At 38.7% G+C, this 17,542-nt stretch overlaps 1 protein-coding gene across 2 annotated transcripts in view; it reads right to left on the bottom strand.

Moving 5' to 3' along the window:
* TNPO1 (transportin 1) overlaps positions 1-15,944 on the bottom strand; it is a 94,647-nt gene extending 78,703 nt beyond the window's left edge. The window contains exon 1 of one of the 2 annotated variants that reach the window (XR_013445749.1): positions 15,807-15,944. Coding sequence is in view for 1 of the 2 variants with exons in the window: in XM_036085723.2 (XP_035941616.2) it covers positions 15,807-15,821 (15 nt within the window). In the remaining variant the exon portion in view is untranslated. The remainder of the gene's footprint in view (positions 1-15,806) is intronic. The other variant, XM_036085723.2, reaches the window with a different exon arrangement.
* Between the last annotated feature and the right edge of the window lie 1,598 nt (positions 15,945-17,542).

Genomic DNA, 17,542 nt, shown 5'->3' on the forward strand with positions numbered 1-17,542 from the left:
ATAATACCCTATGCTTTTGAAGATATGATGAATCAACTCCAACAAATTGCTGAAGGTAGAGTAAACTGATAGAACCCAACAGAAATCAACTCAGCAACCTGTAGCAAGAGCCATACGCATTTTTATACCCTTTGTCCTCATGATTACACTTCTTAGACTGTATCCTAAGAATCCTAAATAAAGGAAAAAAAGTGTTATTTTCATAGATTTTATCCTGGGATTATTTCTAATACAGCAATAAATATATGGGTAAACATTCAACTGTTACTATGTTACTATGCAGTCATTCAAAAAGACCGTTAATTTCTGTAATGACATGGAAAATGCTTATGATTAGAAAGTGAAAAAAGCGATAAAAAGTTGTATGTAGAGAACAACTACAAACAAGTAAAACATGTATAAGATAAAGACAGAATTGTTAAATGAAAAAGACTAGAAGGAAACAATGAAAAGCTAGCAGTAGATTAGTGTTAAGATTATGGGCCTTTTTTCTTTTTAGAAAATTTTCAATACTGCGGTCATATTACTTTGAAAATGAAAATAAATAATAAAAATCTCCGAAAGTGTAATTGAAGTCATAAATAGGACAGGGCAAAAGACCTTAGAAAATATTCATAATAATGACAGAATCATCAAAAAGCTTAAATTACACCTTTTTTACCTGTTAAAAAGTCAAGAAGGTGTGAAATATAGTTTAGAAAGTTTTATGTGAAAATGCTTAAAGGTTATGGCACCTAAGGGGTTAAATTTTATAAAATTAGAAAATTGAAGTACTTGCAGAACTATTTCCCATGAGTAGATACAATGATATAAAAGAAGATAGTGGAAATAAAAAATCTTTATAGCAATGGAAAAAAATTCAGTTTCTGTAAAGCAAAAGAATTATACCAAAGAAGTTGTTTTATAATCCCAGAGACCTAGTCTCAGAAAAAGAATGGAAGTTTAACTTTTACTTAGATAATGGAAATTACTATAGTTTCTATATTTCTGATTAGTTTTTTAGATTACAGTTTAAATATCTTATATGCATGGAAAAATTTTTAATGTTATGATAACGAATTAATATTAGGACTTATTTAAATGTTTAAATGAAATACTAAGTAAAGATATACAGAAAAGTAAAATTACTACAAAATTTAAAACAAGAATACCAACACTTTGTTTAATATAAAAAAAATCTCAGGGCGCCTGGGTGGCTCAGTTGGTTAAGCGACTGCCTTCGGCTCAGGTCATGATCCTGGAGTCCCGGGATCAAGTCCCGCATCGGGCTCCCTGCTCAGCAGGGAGTCTGCTTCTCCCTCTGACCCTCCCCCCTCTCATGTGCTCTCTCTCTCTCTCAAATAAATAAATAAAATCTTTAAAAAAAAAAAAAATCTCAGGGCACCTAGGTGGCTTAGTTGGTAAAGCATGTGACACTTGATCTTGGGTTCTTGAGTTCAAGCCCCAAACGGGGCTTGGAGACTACTTAAAATTTTTTTCAAATCACCTCTCATCAAGTTCATAATTTTTCAAAATACAGATACATAATTCCAGAAGTACCATTTAAGAAAAAAAATCAATAAATAGCTTGATTAAACCCTATGTGGAATGAAAAGAAATGAAAATCCTACGAAAATGTAAAAGCCAAAAGCAAATTAAAATAAATTTTAGCTTAGAAAAGAGGGTCTATAATTCTTCTACAATGGTTCTTAAGACTTTTGTGGGAATAAATTCTAAAGATTCTCTCAGTAATCACAAGTATGAATATTACAAGCAAAATTTACCAATGTATGATAAGAAAATTTCAATTGCAGAAATAAATGAGCACATACTACAAATAATTTGTCATGTAGCATATACTAAACTGATAAAGGTTAGAGTTCTGGTTCTTTTCATTTTACTATTCAATCATTTGTGTCATATACTATTTTACTCTTTAAGAAAATAATTCATAAATCATTTAAAATTAAAACCTTCAGAAAACAGTAAATAAAACTGTTTAAGATTTAAAAATTGTTAGAATCATCAATGGATTCTTCTTAATATATTTTTCTGCCTAAGGAAGTTAATGTGATAACTAAGAAGGGATGGAAAACAAATACATGTTTATAAATCATCTTCACTTGAAACCAATGGTAAAGTTCTGTGTACCTATGTAGTCTATGAGATAGATATCATCCATGAGCATACACTTGTAATTGGTAGACAAAGGAGTCTAATGAAATGCTTCAAAAGCACACATTATTTCCATTATACTAAACTGATTCTTAGGAAAAAAAATTAATTCATTTATTATTAAAAAAGACACTTTTCCTACATGATTTCCTTGGAGTAGGGTTGGGTGCAAAGAAAATAAATCTTTAAATCACATGAAATATTTCCATTAAAAAAAATTTCATAGGGGCGCCTGGGTGGCTCAGTCATTGAGTGTCTGCTTGAGCGTCTGCCTTCTGCTTGGGTCATGATCCCAGGATCCTGGGATGGAGCCTGAGTCAGACTCCCCACTCAGCAGGAGGCCTTCTTCTCCCTCTCCCCACTCTCCCTCCTTGTGTTCCCTCTCTCGCTGTGTCTCTCTCTGTCATAATAAATAATAATAAATAAATAATAAATAAAATCTTTAAAAAAATAAAATAAAATTTCATACAGCAACTAATCCACATTATTTACAGTTCATAAAATACATAATCTCCAGTCAACTCTTCCTTATGCTTTCTTACAGTACTATGCATATTCTAGAAGGAAGGAACTGCAGAAATTAAATCAATAAGCAAACATTCATTAAGCACTGATATATAGAGGGTTTTATAGCTGGAAACTACAAACACAAATTCCTAAGATTTCTTTATGTTATTAAGTTCAACAATTCACTGTGTTGTGAGGTATTTGAGGAACCTGACTCAAAACATCTGAGATGTCCAGGAGTTTGTATTGCCAAGATTCAGAAAATGATAATTTTACCTGAAATCACAATTTTGTCCTGACTGCTGAGCAACTGAAACTCTACCAGAATCTCATGGAAGTATGAATGTATCAATTCTGTTTTACAAATAAAAATTGCCTGCTGTGTACCCGATCAGTAAGTACCAACAACAAAACAAAAGCCTCTAGCCCTCTAGGAAATAAGGGGAAAGTAAAGCTGGGATTTTTATTAGAGCCTTTTCCTTTTCATGCTTCAACCTTTTATTTCTCTACCGGCTTTTAAAATTCCCCATCAAATCCCTACATTAAATCTTAAACTACTATACGACACTCATGAATCTGAGCTTACTATTTGCACTAAAACAAGACTCCAAGAAAACCTCCTACCTTTACAGTTTTTCCAGTGTTTCATCCTTGATTTACGGAAGGATAAAGTGTGAGGCCAGGAGAAGGATGGGCGACACAGACCTTTGAATCACAGCCACAGCCTTTCTGGAGCTAACAAACCCAGGGTAACTCATGGAGCTTTAGGACCAACTGCTTTCGGACCATGGGTCTTTAAGTCTTCTGTGCCATGAACAGCCAAAATAATATCAGGAAAAAAGGTGTGTCAGAGATCTGGGGTGACTGTCTCAGTTCTTCTCAACAGGAAGAATAGCTGGCTGGCAATCCTGCAAAAATCACTTACTCTCATTTGGTTCATTTCCCCAGCTATAAAGCAACTAAAGACCATGGTCCTCCCAGCTTTCTCTAGAAGTGAAACATTTTGTTGATTATAAACAGTCTGGTCATACTCCACACCTAAAAGCCAGACTTTCTTCTTTATACTTGCTACTGAAATTCTCCAAGCCTTCAGCGAAACTTGTATTCAACTCAACCGTTCAAATGTAGTTATGGGACTACTATGTTACATGGCATTTGATTCTTTCTGCAAATACTTGGGCTCTTGTATCAGTCTTAGGTCACTTCTTACAGAAGTCACATTCAATAGCAAGAACAATCTTCAGTTGAAAATGTCCAAAAATGTTTTATATCATAACTTGGGTTTCTATCCAACAGAAGTCTTTACCCATTATCCCTTTAAAAGTGTAACAGAGACTCTGTAAAGCATTATTCAACTAAAAGTCCAATGCCTGGGTGGCTCAGTCAGTTGGGCTTCGGACTCTTGGTTTCGGCTCAGGTTGTGATTCAGGGTCGGGAGACAGAGCCCTGCAATGGTTGGGTTGGGCTCTGCACTCAGCGTGGAATCTGCTTGAGCATCTTTCCCCCTCCTTCTCCCTCCTCCTCTGCTCCTCCCCCCTGCTCATGTATGCTCTCTCTCTCTCAAATAAATAAATAAATAAAATCTTTTAAAAAAATCTAATGGAGCATTCTAATTCCTGTTCTGGAGCACCTGTGGTTTCAATGATCCACTGTTCAATGCTCTTTTCCTAAACGTCTCATAATATTTTCTAATAAAGGTGTGATAAGCAGCATTTTTATGAGCTTAAATAAACTCTTTTTGAAACACAGATCAGGGCTCTTTAGATCATGCCCATATACTGCCAACTGAACTTTATCACAAAAGAATTAACCAAGTATTTTATTTTGCCTTTCTAAACAATCAGCACCAATAACCCTGAAAACATATAATTTATGCCAAAGTCTGGTAAGTTTTACATACAAAGTTTAAATATCTTCACTTTTCTTGCTTTTCTTTTTGTCCTAAAGCTCATCAGGGTGACATATTAAACTCTGATCTACCACTACGAGGAGTTATAATCCAGATCTAAAAAGTTAAAATCATCCTTTCGATATAAGGATCATTGCTTCTGATCTATATGTTTGACTTATCTGTCCATTTCAAACAGGGAATTTCAGATTTTTCTGTGCATTACTTGAGAGGCACTGTAGTACAGAGCTTAAGAATGCAAACCCTAGGGACACCTGGGAGGCTCAGTCAGTTAAGCTCCTGCCTTCAGCTCAGGTGGTGTTCCTGGGGTCCTGGGATCAAGTCCCACATCGAGCTCCTTGCTAAGTAGGGGGCCTGCTTCTCCCTCTGCCTGCCGCTCCCCCTGCTTGTGCGTTCTCTCTCTCTCTGACAAATAAATAAAATCTTAAAAAAAAAAAAAAAAGAGTGCAAATCCTGGAGTTTCTCTGCCTGATTTTGAGTTCCTGTCCTGCCACTTATTAGTCAGAGAAAGAATAATTAACCATGGGGTCGTTATGAGGATAAAACAGTCAAGTTTCATACACCTAAAAACCTCTATGTAAAAAAGACAATTAAATGTAATATAAAACCCTGGCTGGATCCTGTACTGGAGGAAAAAATGTTATGAAGAATGTTACTGGGGGGCAGCTGGGAGGCTCAGCTGGTTAAGCATCCGACTCTTGATTTTGGCTCAGGTCCTGATCTCAGGGTCGTGAGACTGAGCCCCACATTGGGTTCCACACTCATCAGGCAGGGAGTTTGCTGGAGATTCTCTTTCTCCCTCTCCCCCTGCCTCTCCTCCTGCTTGTGCATGCTCTCTCACTCTAAAATAAATAAATAAATAAATCTTAATTTAAAAAAAATGTTATTGGGACAAGTGACAAAACTTTAATACAGAATGTAAAAAACTTAAATATCCTGAATTTGGTAACTATATGTGGTTTCAGAAGAGAATATCCTGACTCTTAAGATACACACGTTAAAGTATTTAAGGGATAAAGAGGCAAGATGTATGAAACCTACTCTCAAATGATCAAAAAAATAATTGTGGGGCGCCTGGGTGGCTCAGTTGGTTAAGTGACTGCCTTCGGCTCAGGTCATGATCCTGGAGTCCCGGGATCGAGTCCCGCATCGGGCTCCCGGCTCAGCGGGGGGTCTGCTTCTCCCTCTGACTCTCTTCCCTCTCGTGCTCTCTGTCTCTCATTCTCTCTCTCAAATAAATAAATAAAATCTTTAAAAAAAAACATAAAAAAAAATAATTGTGTGTGGGGGGGAGTGGGAGGAAAGAATGTGGCAAAATGTAAACAACTGGTGAATCCAGGTAAGGTGTATTTGGGAATTGTATGAATTATTCCCACAATTTTCCTCTAAGTTTAAAATTATTTTAAAATAGTATCTTAAAAAAAACAGCTTTGACTCCATTCCCCCTCTACTATCACTCAGTTTCTCCACTTCCTGCCATTCACAGAAACATCTTGAAAGTTCTATACAGTCACCATCTCCCATCTTTACTCCACTCCAATGAGACTGAGATTTCCTTGTTGCCAAACCCAATGATTTCTTCCTGGCCTTATCACCATTCCTCCACAGTGCTGAACACAGGCAACCGCTCTTTTCCTTCCTAGCCTCACATCTCCCTGCTTTTCTTTTTATTTCACTGGCTGCTCTTTGTTAGTCTCCTTTGCTGGCTCCCCTATCCCTAAATATCCTAACTCCCTTTCTTTTCTCTGTCTATAATCTCATCTAGTCTGTGCCATTGAATAGCACTCTGAATTCCACACTTAAGCGTCAACATTTTATAAGACATACTCAATTTGTTTGTGAAATGGGCATCTTAAACTTTGCTGGCTAAACCACAACTCTTGATACTTTTCCTCATCCCATTCATATCTACTTCTCCTCCAGTTGCCTATGCCACTAAGTGTTCATCCAGTTGTTCAGGCTAAAATACTAAGGGGTCACCCTTGATTTCCTTCATGTTCCACATCCAAATCATCAGCCAGTGCTATCAAATTATACCCTAAAATATACTCTGAATCTGACCAATTCTCACCTCTTCCAGGCTACCCTAGTCCAGGTATGTAGGATATACTAGCATGTTCTACAAGAGAATGGTCTACTAAAATGGGTTTCCTTGCCTTTCTGTTTTGTCCCCTTACAGCCCATTCTCTGAGATGAAGCAGCAAAAATGTTAAAGCTGCAATTAAATCAAGTCTTCCGACCATCAAAACTTTCCAATAGTTTCTCATCACACTTAAAATAAAACCTCATATCCTTAGCACAGCCTACAAAATTGTACCTACAACTGTACCAAAATTGTACCTATAGTAATTAAATTACTTAAATAATTTAAAAAAAACTCTTTCAAAATATGCCTTAGCTTTCTTATTCATTATATATAGCTCTACTTCATTACTAATTGCAGCATGAGTTATTGAATACTTAACCTATTTATAATTTTATACCATTATAAGCAATTCACTCATTTAACAAATATTTATTGAATTCCTACTATATTATAGGCACTGTTCTGGTTGCTGCAGATAGAGCAATAAATAAAACAAAGATCTCTGCCCTCTTGGAGCTTACATTTGTGTGGGAGGAGAAAGACAATAAACAGAATATACAAGGCAAACTCCCTCTGCAAAGGGCCAGATAGTAAATATTCTAGGTTTTGCAGACCACATGTCTGTTGTGTATTCTCTATTTTTGTTTTACAACCCTTTAGAATATAAAAACTGCTCTTAGCTCACAGGCTGTACAAAAACAGGCCAGAGGGCAGTGGTGCTCTAGCTTGCTGACCCCTGATACAGCATTGTAGGAGCTGCTATGTGCTATGCAAAAAATAAAGAATCCAGGATAAGGGGGATGGGAGAGGGTAGGATGCAATATTAAAAAGGGTGTTTAGAGGAGGTAAGATCTGAGCAAAGACCAGAAGGTAAGGCCAGTGAGCCAAGCAGATATTTGGGGAAAGGAGATTCCAGACAGCTGAACTAACTGAAGCAAAGGTCCTAAAGTAGGAACATGACTGATTTGTTTTTGATATAGCAAGGCGGCCAGTGAGCAAGGAGGGAAGTAGTAACAGGAAATAAGGCCAAGGAGGTAAGGAGAAAGGAGAGTGGGTTGGGCAGATTATATAGAGCCTTTGCGGGCCACTGTAAGGACTAGATTTTCTCTGAATCAAAAGGAGAGCCAATGCAGTGCTCTGAATAAGGAAGTGACAGGGTCTGTCTTAATTTGTAAAAGACTAGTTTTCACCACTATATTGAGTTTAGATGGTATTTAAAGCCATGAGACTGAATAAAATTACCAATGAAGTGAGGACTGATAGGAAAAACCAAGAACAGAAAACAAAAAGCAAGGACTGAGCCCTGGGGTTCTCCAACATAAGAAGTCTGTGAGAAAAGGAAAGGAGAATTACAAGAGGCCAGGACAGAGGCAGAAGATAAGCAGGGGTGTGTGGTATACTGGAAAGCAAAGAAGAAAGTCTTTCGAGGATAAGGGAACAAACAGCTCTGTGAAATGCTGCTGACTGGCCAAGTAAGATGAACAGAATCAATGGCATATGGCATTTGATAACATGGAAGTCACTGGAGAACAGGAGCTGCTTCAGCAGGAATGCTACAGACAAAAGCCTGGTCGCAGTGGGTTTAGGAGAGGACATGGGAGGGAAAGACTTGGCATACCAAGTGTAGTCAAGTCTTTTGAGGAATAATCCTGTGAAAGGAAATCTGAAAAATGGGGAAACAGGTGGTGAAAAGTGAATCAAGTTTTTTTTTGGCTTTTTGCTTTTTAAATAATGGGAGAAATAACAGCATGTCTGTTTGCTGATAGAAGTAATTCAATAAAGGAAAAAGATGATGTGGAAGAAGAGAAGCTGAATCAGTGTCCTTGAGCACATGAGAGAGGATGGGATCTAGTACAAAAGCAGACACAAAACATGAACAGTTAACCTAAGTAACGAGCAGGAAGATAGCACGTATTGACGCAGATGCTGGGAGATCCACAGGATGCTGGGAGTGTGTGGAAGTTCTCTGATTGCTTCTATTTTCTTAGCAACGTAGGAAGCAAGGTCATGAGCTAAAAGTGAGGATGGGAAAAGAGATACTAGAGGACTGAAGAAGAGAAGATATGAAATAGCCATGCAGGAATGGGAGAGTGAACAGATTAAGAAACTATAGTAAAACAATAGGCAGCATTAAAGGCCCCTTGAGGAATGTGGTCAGGTTGTGTGTTTTCTTCCAGCTATACTAAGTTACACAAAAGCAGGTACAAAGCAGAGAACTGGTTTTAACTAGGGCTATGTTTCTACCAAACAAGCAAAGGGCAAGGAAGTGGATTCAAAGGAGTGATTAAAATGATTAACCATGAAATTTCAGCTGAGTTAAGAAAGGGACTGAAAATATCAAGAAGATGAGTGGCAGGGAAACAATAATAGGATCAATGCATTGGAGATTCCATTGGGGTCAAAAGATGGTTGGGGCTGAGATACTAACTAGGAGTGAACTACAAAATAGAAAGTGGGGTCACCGTAGAACACCTAAAATTGTAACTACAGAAGGACTGCAGTTACTGACAAGGCAAGGGGGTGTCACTGTGGGAGTGAAAGACTGAGACAGGGTGGACATACACTGGAGGAAAGGTCTAGGAATGAGAGGCCAGGGTACTGGAAAGATTAATTATGTATATTCTTTTCAATTTCTTTATAAAGACCAAGGTAGTACTGAAGAGAGGCAATGAGGCTGGAGCTAAAATAACTGAAGAACGAAGAGGAATGACCTGGAATGTTATCAATAGTTGGTAACAATCGTAAGTGGATTACATAATCTGAGGATCTTTAGGGAGACGGGAGGGAGAATAGTCCAAAAGCTGCCAGGAGAGGCATAGCAGACACCTTTCCCACCTCTAGGAAGAGTGATAAGGAGAGCTACAGGGAAAAAAAACAAAACCACAAACAATAGCCACAGCTACACAGTGCAAAAGTCAGGTTTCCATAAGAGCAAGAAAGTGAAGGGAGTGTTTAAGAATAGGTTGAGGTCGGGGCGCTTGGGTGGCTCAGTCATTAAGCGTCTGCCTTCGGCTCAGGTCATGATCTCAGGGTCCTGGGATCGAGCCCCACATCGGGCTCCCTGCTCGGCGGGAAGCCTGCTTCTCCCTCTCCCACTCCCCCTGCTTGTGTTCCCTCTCTCGCTGTGTCTCTCTGTCAAATACATAAATAAAATCTTTAAAAAAAAGAAAAAAGAATAGGTTGAGGTCGGACTTTGCAGTGGGCACAGTAGAAGGGTATGAAGAGTTAGAAGGGTTTTGGTTGTTTGTGGTAAGATTTATTTACTTGAGAGAACGAGAAGGGGTGGGGGAAGAAGCAGGCAGACTCACTGCTGAGAGCAGAGCCGGAAATGGGGCTCGATCCCAGGAACCTGAGATCATGACCTGAGTCGAAATCAAGAGTCAGACACTTAACAGACTGAGCCACCCGGGCGCCCCTGTTTTTTGTTTGTTTGTTTGTTTTTAAAAGACAAATACAGATCATTTTATGAACTGGAGTGTAGGCGATGAAAGGCGACCTGGAAATCTGGAGGTTCGGTGGCTACTGACAGATCCTTGAACACATATGACTCCTGATACACCCACATGCTTCTCTAAGAAATGGAAATTGCTGAGTCAAAATGTTTTTGCTCTAAAATTAAAATGGCTTACTGATTTATTTAATGTATAAGTTTCGGTACAACCTTGCCAATACATCCTGGCAAAACTTTTTCACTTTTGCCAGTATGATGGGAAAAAAAATTTCCCCGTTTTACTTTGCACTTCCCTACTGGTGGGGCAGAGCAGTATCTCATGTGGGCTGGCTGTATCTCCTCTTCTGTGAATTTGGCCATTTAAGAAATTGAGTTGTCTTTTCCTAATGGTTTATAGTGCTTAGAAAGAAACCGTTTTTCTATTTTATTCCACTCTTAACGCAAATCAATGTTGTAAATTTCTTGTTTCAAATCTTCCAATGGCTCATGCTAGGCCCAGTAGGTTATCTCTTCCTCAAATCCCTCTACTACAAACTAGAGATAATTAAGACCCACCAGTCAAATTGGTCAAACCCTTTAGTTTCCATACTGTCCCTGACTGTTTTTGTACCACATTTGAGATGGTATGACTCACAAAGCAGAAAACATTTAGTATTTAGTCCTCTACACAAAAAGTTTGTGGACTCCTGCTCTGTACCGTTTAGGGCCCCTGAACTACTGGGAGATTCAAGAACACAGGAGGTCCTTATCTTTGCTGACATACTCTCTGAAGTGCTGCTCCTATTCCCCTGAAATGCCAGAGCCATTTCTCCCACTCTCTGCTTGGAAGCTACTACTAACCTCGCTGGATGCCTCCACAGATTTATATCATAAAAGCTGTAACTACACTTTGTTGTACTTTTTCATTTACTTCTCTCTCCTCAGTAGTATGTCAATCTCTTAATGAAAAGGGACAATCCCAGCACTAATAAATGTTTAGCAAATGAATAAATGGCACACAAAATAAATCCATCAAAATTTGCCATAATTTTCCTGCTTTCCTATGCTCCTATTTTTATTTTTACTTCATTAAGTATTTTTCAAAAACATTATTTTTAATGGCAGCATATTATTAATTTTATGACTATTTCTTTATAGTTTTGTTGGATACCACCTACCTATTCCTAATCATTCATTTGCATCTATTTAGAATAGTCACGATTTCATAAAGTATTTCTCTGCTTTGATTCCTTCCTTAGTAAAGGCAAAAGCAATGAAATCTTGGTCTTTCTGAGATGTCCCTTTTTATCTATGGCAGCCACTTCTGCACCTGAGGATTAAGGGGCTCTGTCGAATATTATTTTACTAATGGCTTCAAGTGCTTCAAAGTCAACTGTAAAATCCAATTAAATTTTTTTTCCTTTAGTTTTCAGTATCTAATTAATTTCCAACAGCTTGTGGGTAGTCTTCTCCTTAACTGGAATATCTCTGATTTTTTTTTTTTATTTCTCTATTAAGACCTTAGTTAACTTTGGCAGGGGTTTTACTAAATGTATTTTTCAATTTGGTTACTTAATAGGCCATTGTCACTTCTTATATAGACACCCCAAATTTGATAGATTTGTTTTTTTCCTACCCTATTTGTGTTGAGGTCGTTACTAAGAGTGTTTCACCACAAATCATTTTAGAAACCAGCTTTATATATTCATTACCAATTACATCTCATTCAGGTAAGGATATTTTTTCTTTTTGTAAAATATATGCAGATACTTAAGTCCTGTCTGGTTTAACTTTGTAATTTACACATTCATTACTTTCAGGTCAAGTTTTACTATCTTCATAATGTGGTCTATGATCTACAGTTAGTAGCTCCACTATACTAAATTATAAGATTCATTACAAGGTTCTGTATTCATTCGATGTATATGTATTCATTCGATGTATACGTATTCATTATAAGATTCCTAATATGTATATTACATGAAATTTTACAAATAAAGGACATAAGCTTTGCTATCAGGCAGATCTAGATTCAGATTCACCTTGAACACTCTATGAGTCCATGGACAAAGTACTTGCCTATCTATAGGTAACTCCCATGCATAATACAGGGCTATAAGGAGCAAAATGAATGTAAAAGTAACAATGTATGATAAATGCCTACAAATAATGCCTTGTATATTACATGGAAAAAATGTTAATTCACTCCCTCTTCTTTCCCATCTCAAGCAATAACAAGGGCAATAAATGCTGTGCTCCTCAATTTATTTTAAGCCCATTATTAAATTCCCTTAATTAAAAGCAATATGGGAATATGGACCATAAGCTTTTGATGTTCATATACTCCAACCCAGTATTTTCACTTTGGAGAATCTATCTTAATGAAATAATCTAAAACACAGAAGTTTTTTCATGTACAAAGGATGCTCAGTGTAGTGTTTCTTAGAACTACAAAAAAAAAAAAAAAAAATCAGAAACTTGCCAACTGTCTAATAGGAAAATGTTTAATTATGAGAAAGTCACATTATGTGGTCATTTTAAAAGATGCTGACAAAATAATAGCATGAGAAACTGCTTATGATGCTAAGTGAAAAAAGCAGAATGCAAAGTTATTCATATAGTAAAGTCTCAACTATGTAAAAATCAAATAAACTGAGAAAAAATACTGGAAGGAAATGTATCAGCGGGTTTACAGTAGTTATCTCATAGTTTAGATATTAGTGATTATAATTTTATGAGTTGTTTTCTAAAATATTAATGATCATGATGATGATAATAGCAGTTATTATTTATGGAGTGTTTACTACATCAGGCCCAGTTCTCCCATCCAAGTACTAACCAGGCCCCACCCTGCTTAGCTTCCGAGATCAAACGAGATCAGGCGCGTTCAGGATGCTATGGCCATAGACACAGCAGGCCCAGTTCTAAGAGCATACTTTATTAACTCATTGAATCCTCACAGAATTATGAGATGAGAAAATCTGAGACACAGTGAGATTAAGTAATTTGCCCAAATTCACACATAATTTCAGAAGGTACCACGATTTGAAGTCTGGCCCTAGAGCTTCTGTTCCTAACTGCAACATTCGAAGATTTGCTTTGCTTTTAAATTTTAACCATTAAAAAGGTTCTCCTCAAATCGTGTGGTCTTTCAGTTACCAGCTTTCTTTTAGCATTAGGCTTTCCTTCAGTTCTGAAATTAAATAATTGCTCTGCCATTAGGTGCCATTTTGGAATAAGACATAGCCACCATTCCTCTATGGGTTCTATATACTCCAGAAAATTCCAAGACAAATCTGCATCCCTATTTCCTGTCCCATTATCTCATTTAACCACTAAGACTCATTTAACCATTCTTAGTTATTACACCTACTTTCAGTACTTCAAAGAATTCTAGTAAGGAGGTCCAGAGGTAACTAAACATGGCTTCTAGGAACTCTCTCCTACACTAACACCCATCCATATAACTACAAATCTCGTTACCACCCTTACAGACATCCATCTTCCATCATAAAGTTCATCTGCCCTGTGACCCAGGAGACACCCCTCACCTCCCAACTCTCACTGGATATCTACCATGGCCCTGGCTGAATGGGACCAACTAAGAAAGACTCCCAACATTTGGGGAATTTTTTGTCCCTGATCCCTATTTTTGAAGATGGCATTATTCTCTATTGTTTTTGAAAATAATCATCAGTTAATCAATCACTTTGGTTCTTTCAGCTTTCTCACTCTTTTGCTGGTAAACCAAATTGGTTTTTTGGAACAAGACCTTTTTGGCACCAATATATATATTCAAGTATCAATCCCAGGAAGAAATATTCACAACTTATACCCTGGGCAATAAAAACAATTCCCATTTAATTGCTCTGCTCCTCTCTGCAGTTTACACTTGATAAATCTATTTCATGACATATGTCACTTGTTTTGCCTTCCTTTATTAACCAAATTTCTTTTCTTAAAAACAGTATTTGCAGAATCCAACATGGATAAAAGCAAGCAATTCTTCTAAAGATAGTACATTTACATTTCAATGCAGTTCATTTACAGTATTTAGAAAAACTGAGTTCATGTGAAGGCTTTAACATTATATAAAAAAGAAAAACTAGTCATAAAAACAATGAATACAATATCAAGTGTTGATAATGGAAATATTTACAGCCAGAATCATATATATTTTTACCAAAATCTTATCCTGCTCATAGTATATAATGGTAACAAGCTTGATTACTTTAAAAGATTTTTATAGATATTTCAGCAGGAGGAATTTAATAATTCCCTGAATACCTAGGGAAAAAATGTAACTACATCAAGGCTGATCAAGGTGGGGGCCCCTTTTAGGAAAAAGAAAATGGAGCACCAATAGTTCACTAGGTTCACATTAAATTAGGTGAAGTAAAAACCGGATTGCTAAACTGTTATGCATTTATGACTACATATGTGGGGGAGTAAAAAAGAAATCTGCACCTTCAAACTAATATTCCCCTTTTGCGGCTACAAGTTTTCAACTTGGTGGAGCCATTCTCTAAGAATGGTGTGCAGAGCAGGGTAAAAGAAAACAAAACTCTTTCCCCCTAAAAACGGAATGCTCCCCTGCTTCATTAAGTATAACTTCTTTGCCATTCTAACATGAAAGCTCTGATGTAACAGGGAAACTTAAAATCCAAAAGGAACTTTTGTTATCCTAAAAATGAGTGGGTCACGATAGCCATTTTATAACCTCACATTTCCAAATAGCTATTAGACGATACAACTTTTTTTTTTTTTTTTTAAATCTTTTCTTTAGGCTGAAAAATAAAGTACTATTTATAAACTCATCGTTGAAGTCATCACTGTTTCAAGGCAGGATTGTTATTAAGCTTCTTAATACAACTGTCAAAATCAATTTGTGGACAGCCGCCAAGTTTAAATTTCTACATCTGTTGATGAACCAAATTGATTAGTGATTGTTAAGACAACGGACTTAAATTGTAAGCAATCCTTGCAACATCCAGTTGGTTTTTACAGTCAGTAGACAAATAGGCGATCATTTTTAAAAAAGGAAGAAAGCCGTTTCTTTTTAACTGTGGTAGCCGGTCTGCTCCTCAGCAGCTGTTCCCTGTTGCGTGTTCGCATGGGAGTACAAAAGGGTGGAAGTGCAAAAACCAAACCCACGCAAAGCTCGTACAAACATTAAAATTATGTAAATATGTCGTGAGGCCAAGAGGCCCCAAGCGGCAAGAACAGCCCAGAGAAAGCGATCAGCCAGCTGAGTGTGGAGGCGAAGGTGTGCGGGCCCCGGACACCCCAGGGCCGAGAGGGCCGGGCGGGGGGACAAAGACGGGCCATCCGGGGCAGCGCCCCGCAGCGTCCCAAAGCGCCCAGAACCGGCGGCAAGCAGCCGTCCTGGGGCAGCGACCGCGACACCAGGGCCCTCAAACGCCGCGTGTAACAAAAAGCTCCCCGGCGAGAGGGCTCTCCCCTTCGCGCCGCCCCTACCGGGCCCCAGGCCCTGACCTCCGACACCTGAGGAGCGCTGCCCGACCCCTGCCCGTGTCCCGCAGGACGCCCCGGCCGGCAGCTGTTGGGCTTAGAACCGCGCCGCCGCCGCCGCCGGGCTCCAAACGGCCGGGAGGGTGGCCGGTCGGGCGCCTCTCCCCGCGGCCCGTCAGGCAGCTTCGGAACAGCTGGCCTCCGCTCCCGCCCTCCAGGCTGGGGCCGCGCACCCTCACGCCACCTACCCGGTCCCACACCATCCCAGAGGCCTCCGGCGCTCGGGCCCTCAGCCGTAGCGGCGCTGCCTCCCGTCCGGGGCCTGAAATGGCTGCGGAACAAAGAGAATCTGGGCTCCGGCGAGCGCGGGTCCGATTGGCCGGGGGGCGGGGCCCGCCTCGGGAACGTTCGGCGGCGGTCGCCTAGGCAACGGCGGCGCGGCTGGGAAAACCGGGGCCCCGGCCTGCCAGGCCTTCGGACCTGCGCCCAGCGGCGCGCGGCAGCGGTTACTCAAGTCGCGCTGCAGTCCGCTGGTCTGCGCCGTGAGGCCTCGACCAAAATGGCCCTGCGTGGGTGCGTGCTTGGGGGCTGTCCAGGGCCTCCTAGCAGGACCACCCTACACGAGCGAACTTCCGTAGCCCGGGGTAATCTCCCAAGAGACAGCCCTGCCCCGGGAGCCTATTTAACAGCGAACATGCCGCGTATCCCGCAATAGTTCAGGTCCAACGTCGCTGGTAGAAAAACAAACGGCTTCAGTAGGTGGATATGGGCAGAAGGCTGCCTGCTAATGTTGCGTGATTGACTTTTGAGGTATACTGCACCTGGCATATCAACTGCTGTGTTTGTTAAAATTAAAAGATTTATAAAATTAAGTTTTACATGTCCGAGTGTGTATTCAAATAAAACTAGTTTCTTGCTCTTAGAAGTAACAAGCCCTCCTCTCCGTAAGCAGCCGTCACGAGAAATGAAAATGTCTTCTGTTTTCTAAACAACATAATTCAAAATGGGAGAGGTAGATATTTTTATACTCAGTTATAATAATGGTAATGAATTGATAAATAACAATTCCTTTCCCCACATTATTCTTATATATAAATTTACTATATATGAATATTTTTAATTTGCATAGCTGGATAATCATTGTATCCTATGGTGATGATGCCGCTGATAATACTCTTCCTCATAAGATCGACGTGTGTAAAATGCCGGCAGTTTCGACTATCCTACTTGCGAGTGCTGTATATATTATGTATTGAAAATGTGTAGCAGTTGTTGCCTTCCAGGCATATTCTAGATAAAAGTATAGTACCGATACTAGAAAGTTTTAAAAATTTATATTGATGTAGCTTATTTGTTAACAAACTTGCTAATAATTTTCATTTGCAACAAGTCATTTTACAAAACAATTTATTTCACTTAAATGTTGAGTACAGAAGGACTATCTTTATCATTAGGAAAAGGAACATAGTAAGAAAAAATATTTTAAATAACTGAAATGCTCGTAATTATGAACCCACCATTTCCTAATGTTAATTCGATAGCACTTGGATACTGGTGCATGCAGCAAAAGGAGGTCTCCAAATAGGGACAGATTGCAAGAAAAAAAACTTAATGTAAACCTTCTGAAATGGTAGTTTAGTGTATCTGCAAGAACATTTATCCAAAATATGTATATTTATCCAAATAACAAAAAGGGCTTATTTCTACATTTGAAAAGTCCCATTGTGGGACTCTTCTGGGACATCAAGGGAGCCTTGAGCCATACCAATCAGGGGATGTGTGGCATCTGCATTTTACTTTGCTAAAGCAAAATAATAGGAATACTTTCTAAATGTAAAGGTTGAGCAAATAATGATGGATGGAAAGAACTACTGACAAAGCAATTAGTCAGGAATTCACCTGAATAATACTTTGGATTATTATATGTAATAATTGAAATTAATTTTAAAAAGTGAAGTATTATTTGATGTAAGAGGATTTATTG

This window comes from Halichoerus grypus, chromosome 2 (genome assembly GCF_964656455.1).
Source record: "Halichoerus grypus chromosome 2, mHalGry1.hap1.1, whole genome shotgun sequence".
Taxonomy (NCBI): domain Eukaryota; kingdom Metazoa; phylum Chordata; class Mammalia; order Carnivora; family Phocidae; genus Halichoerus; species Halichoerus grypus.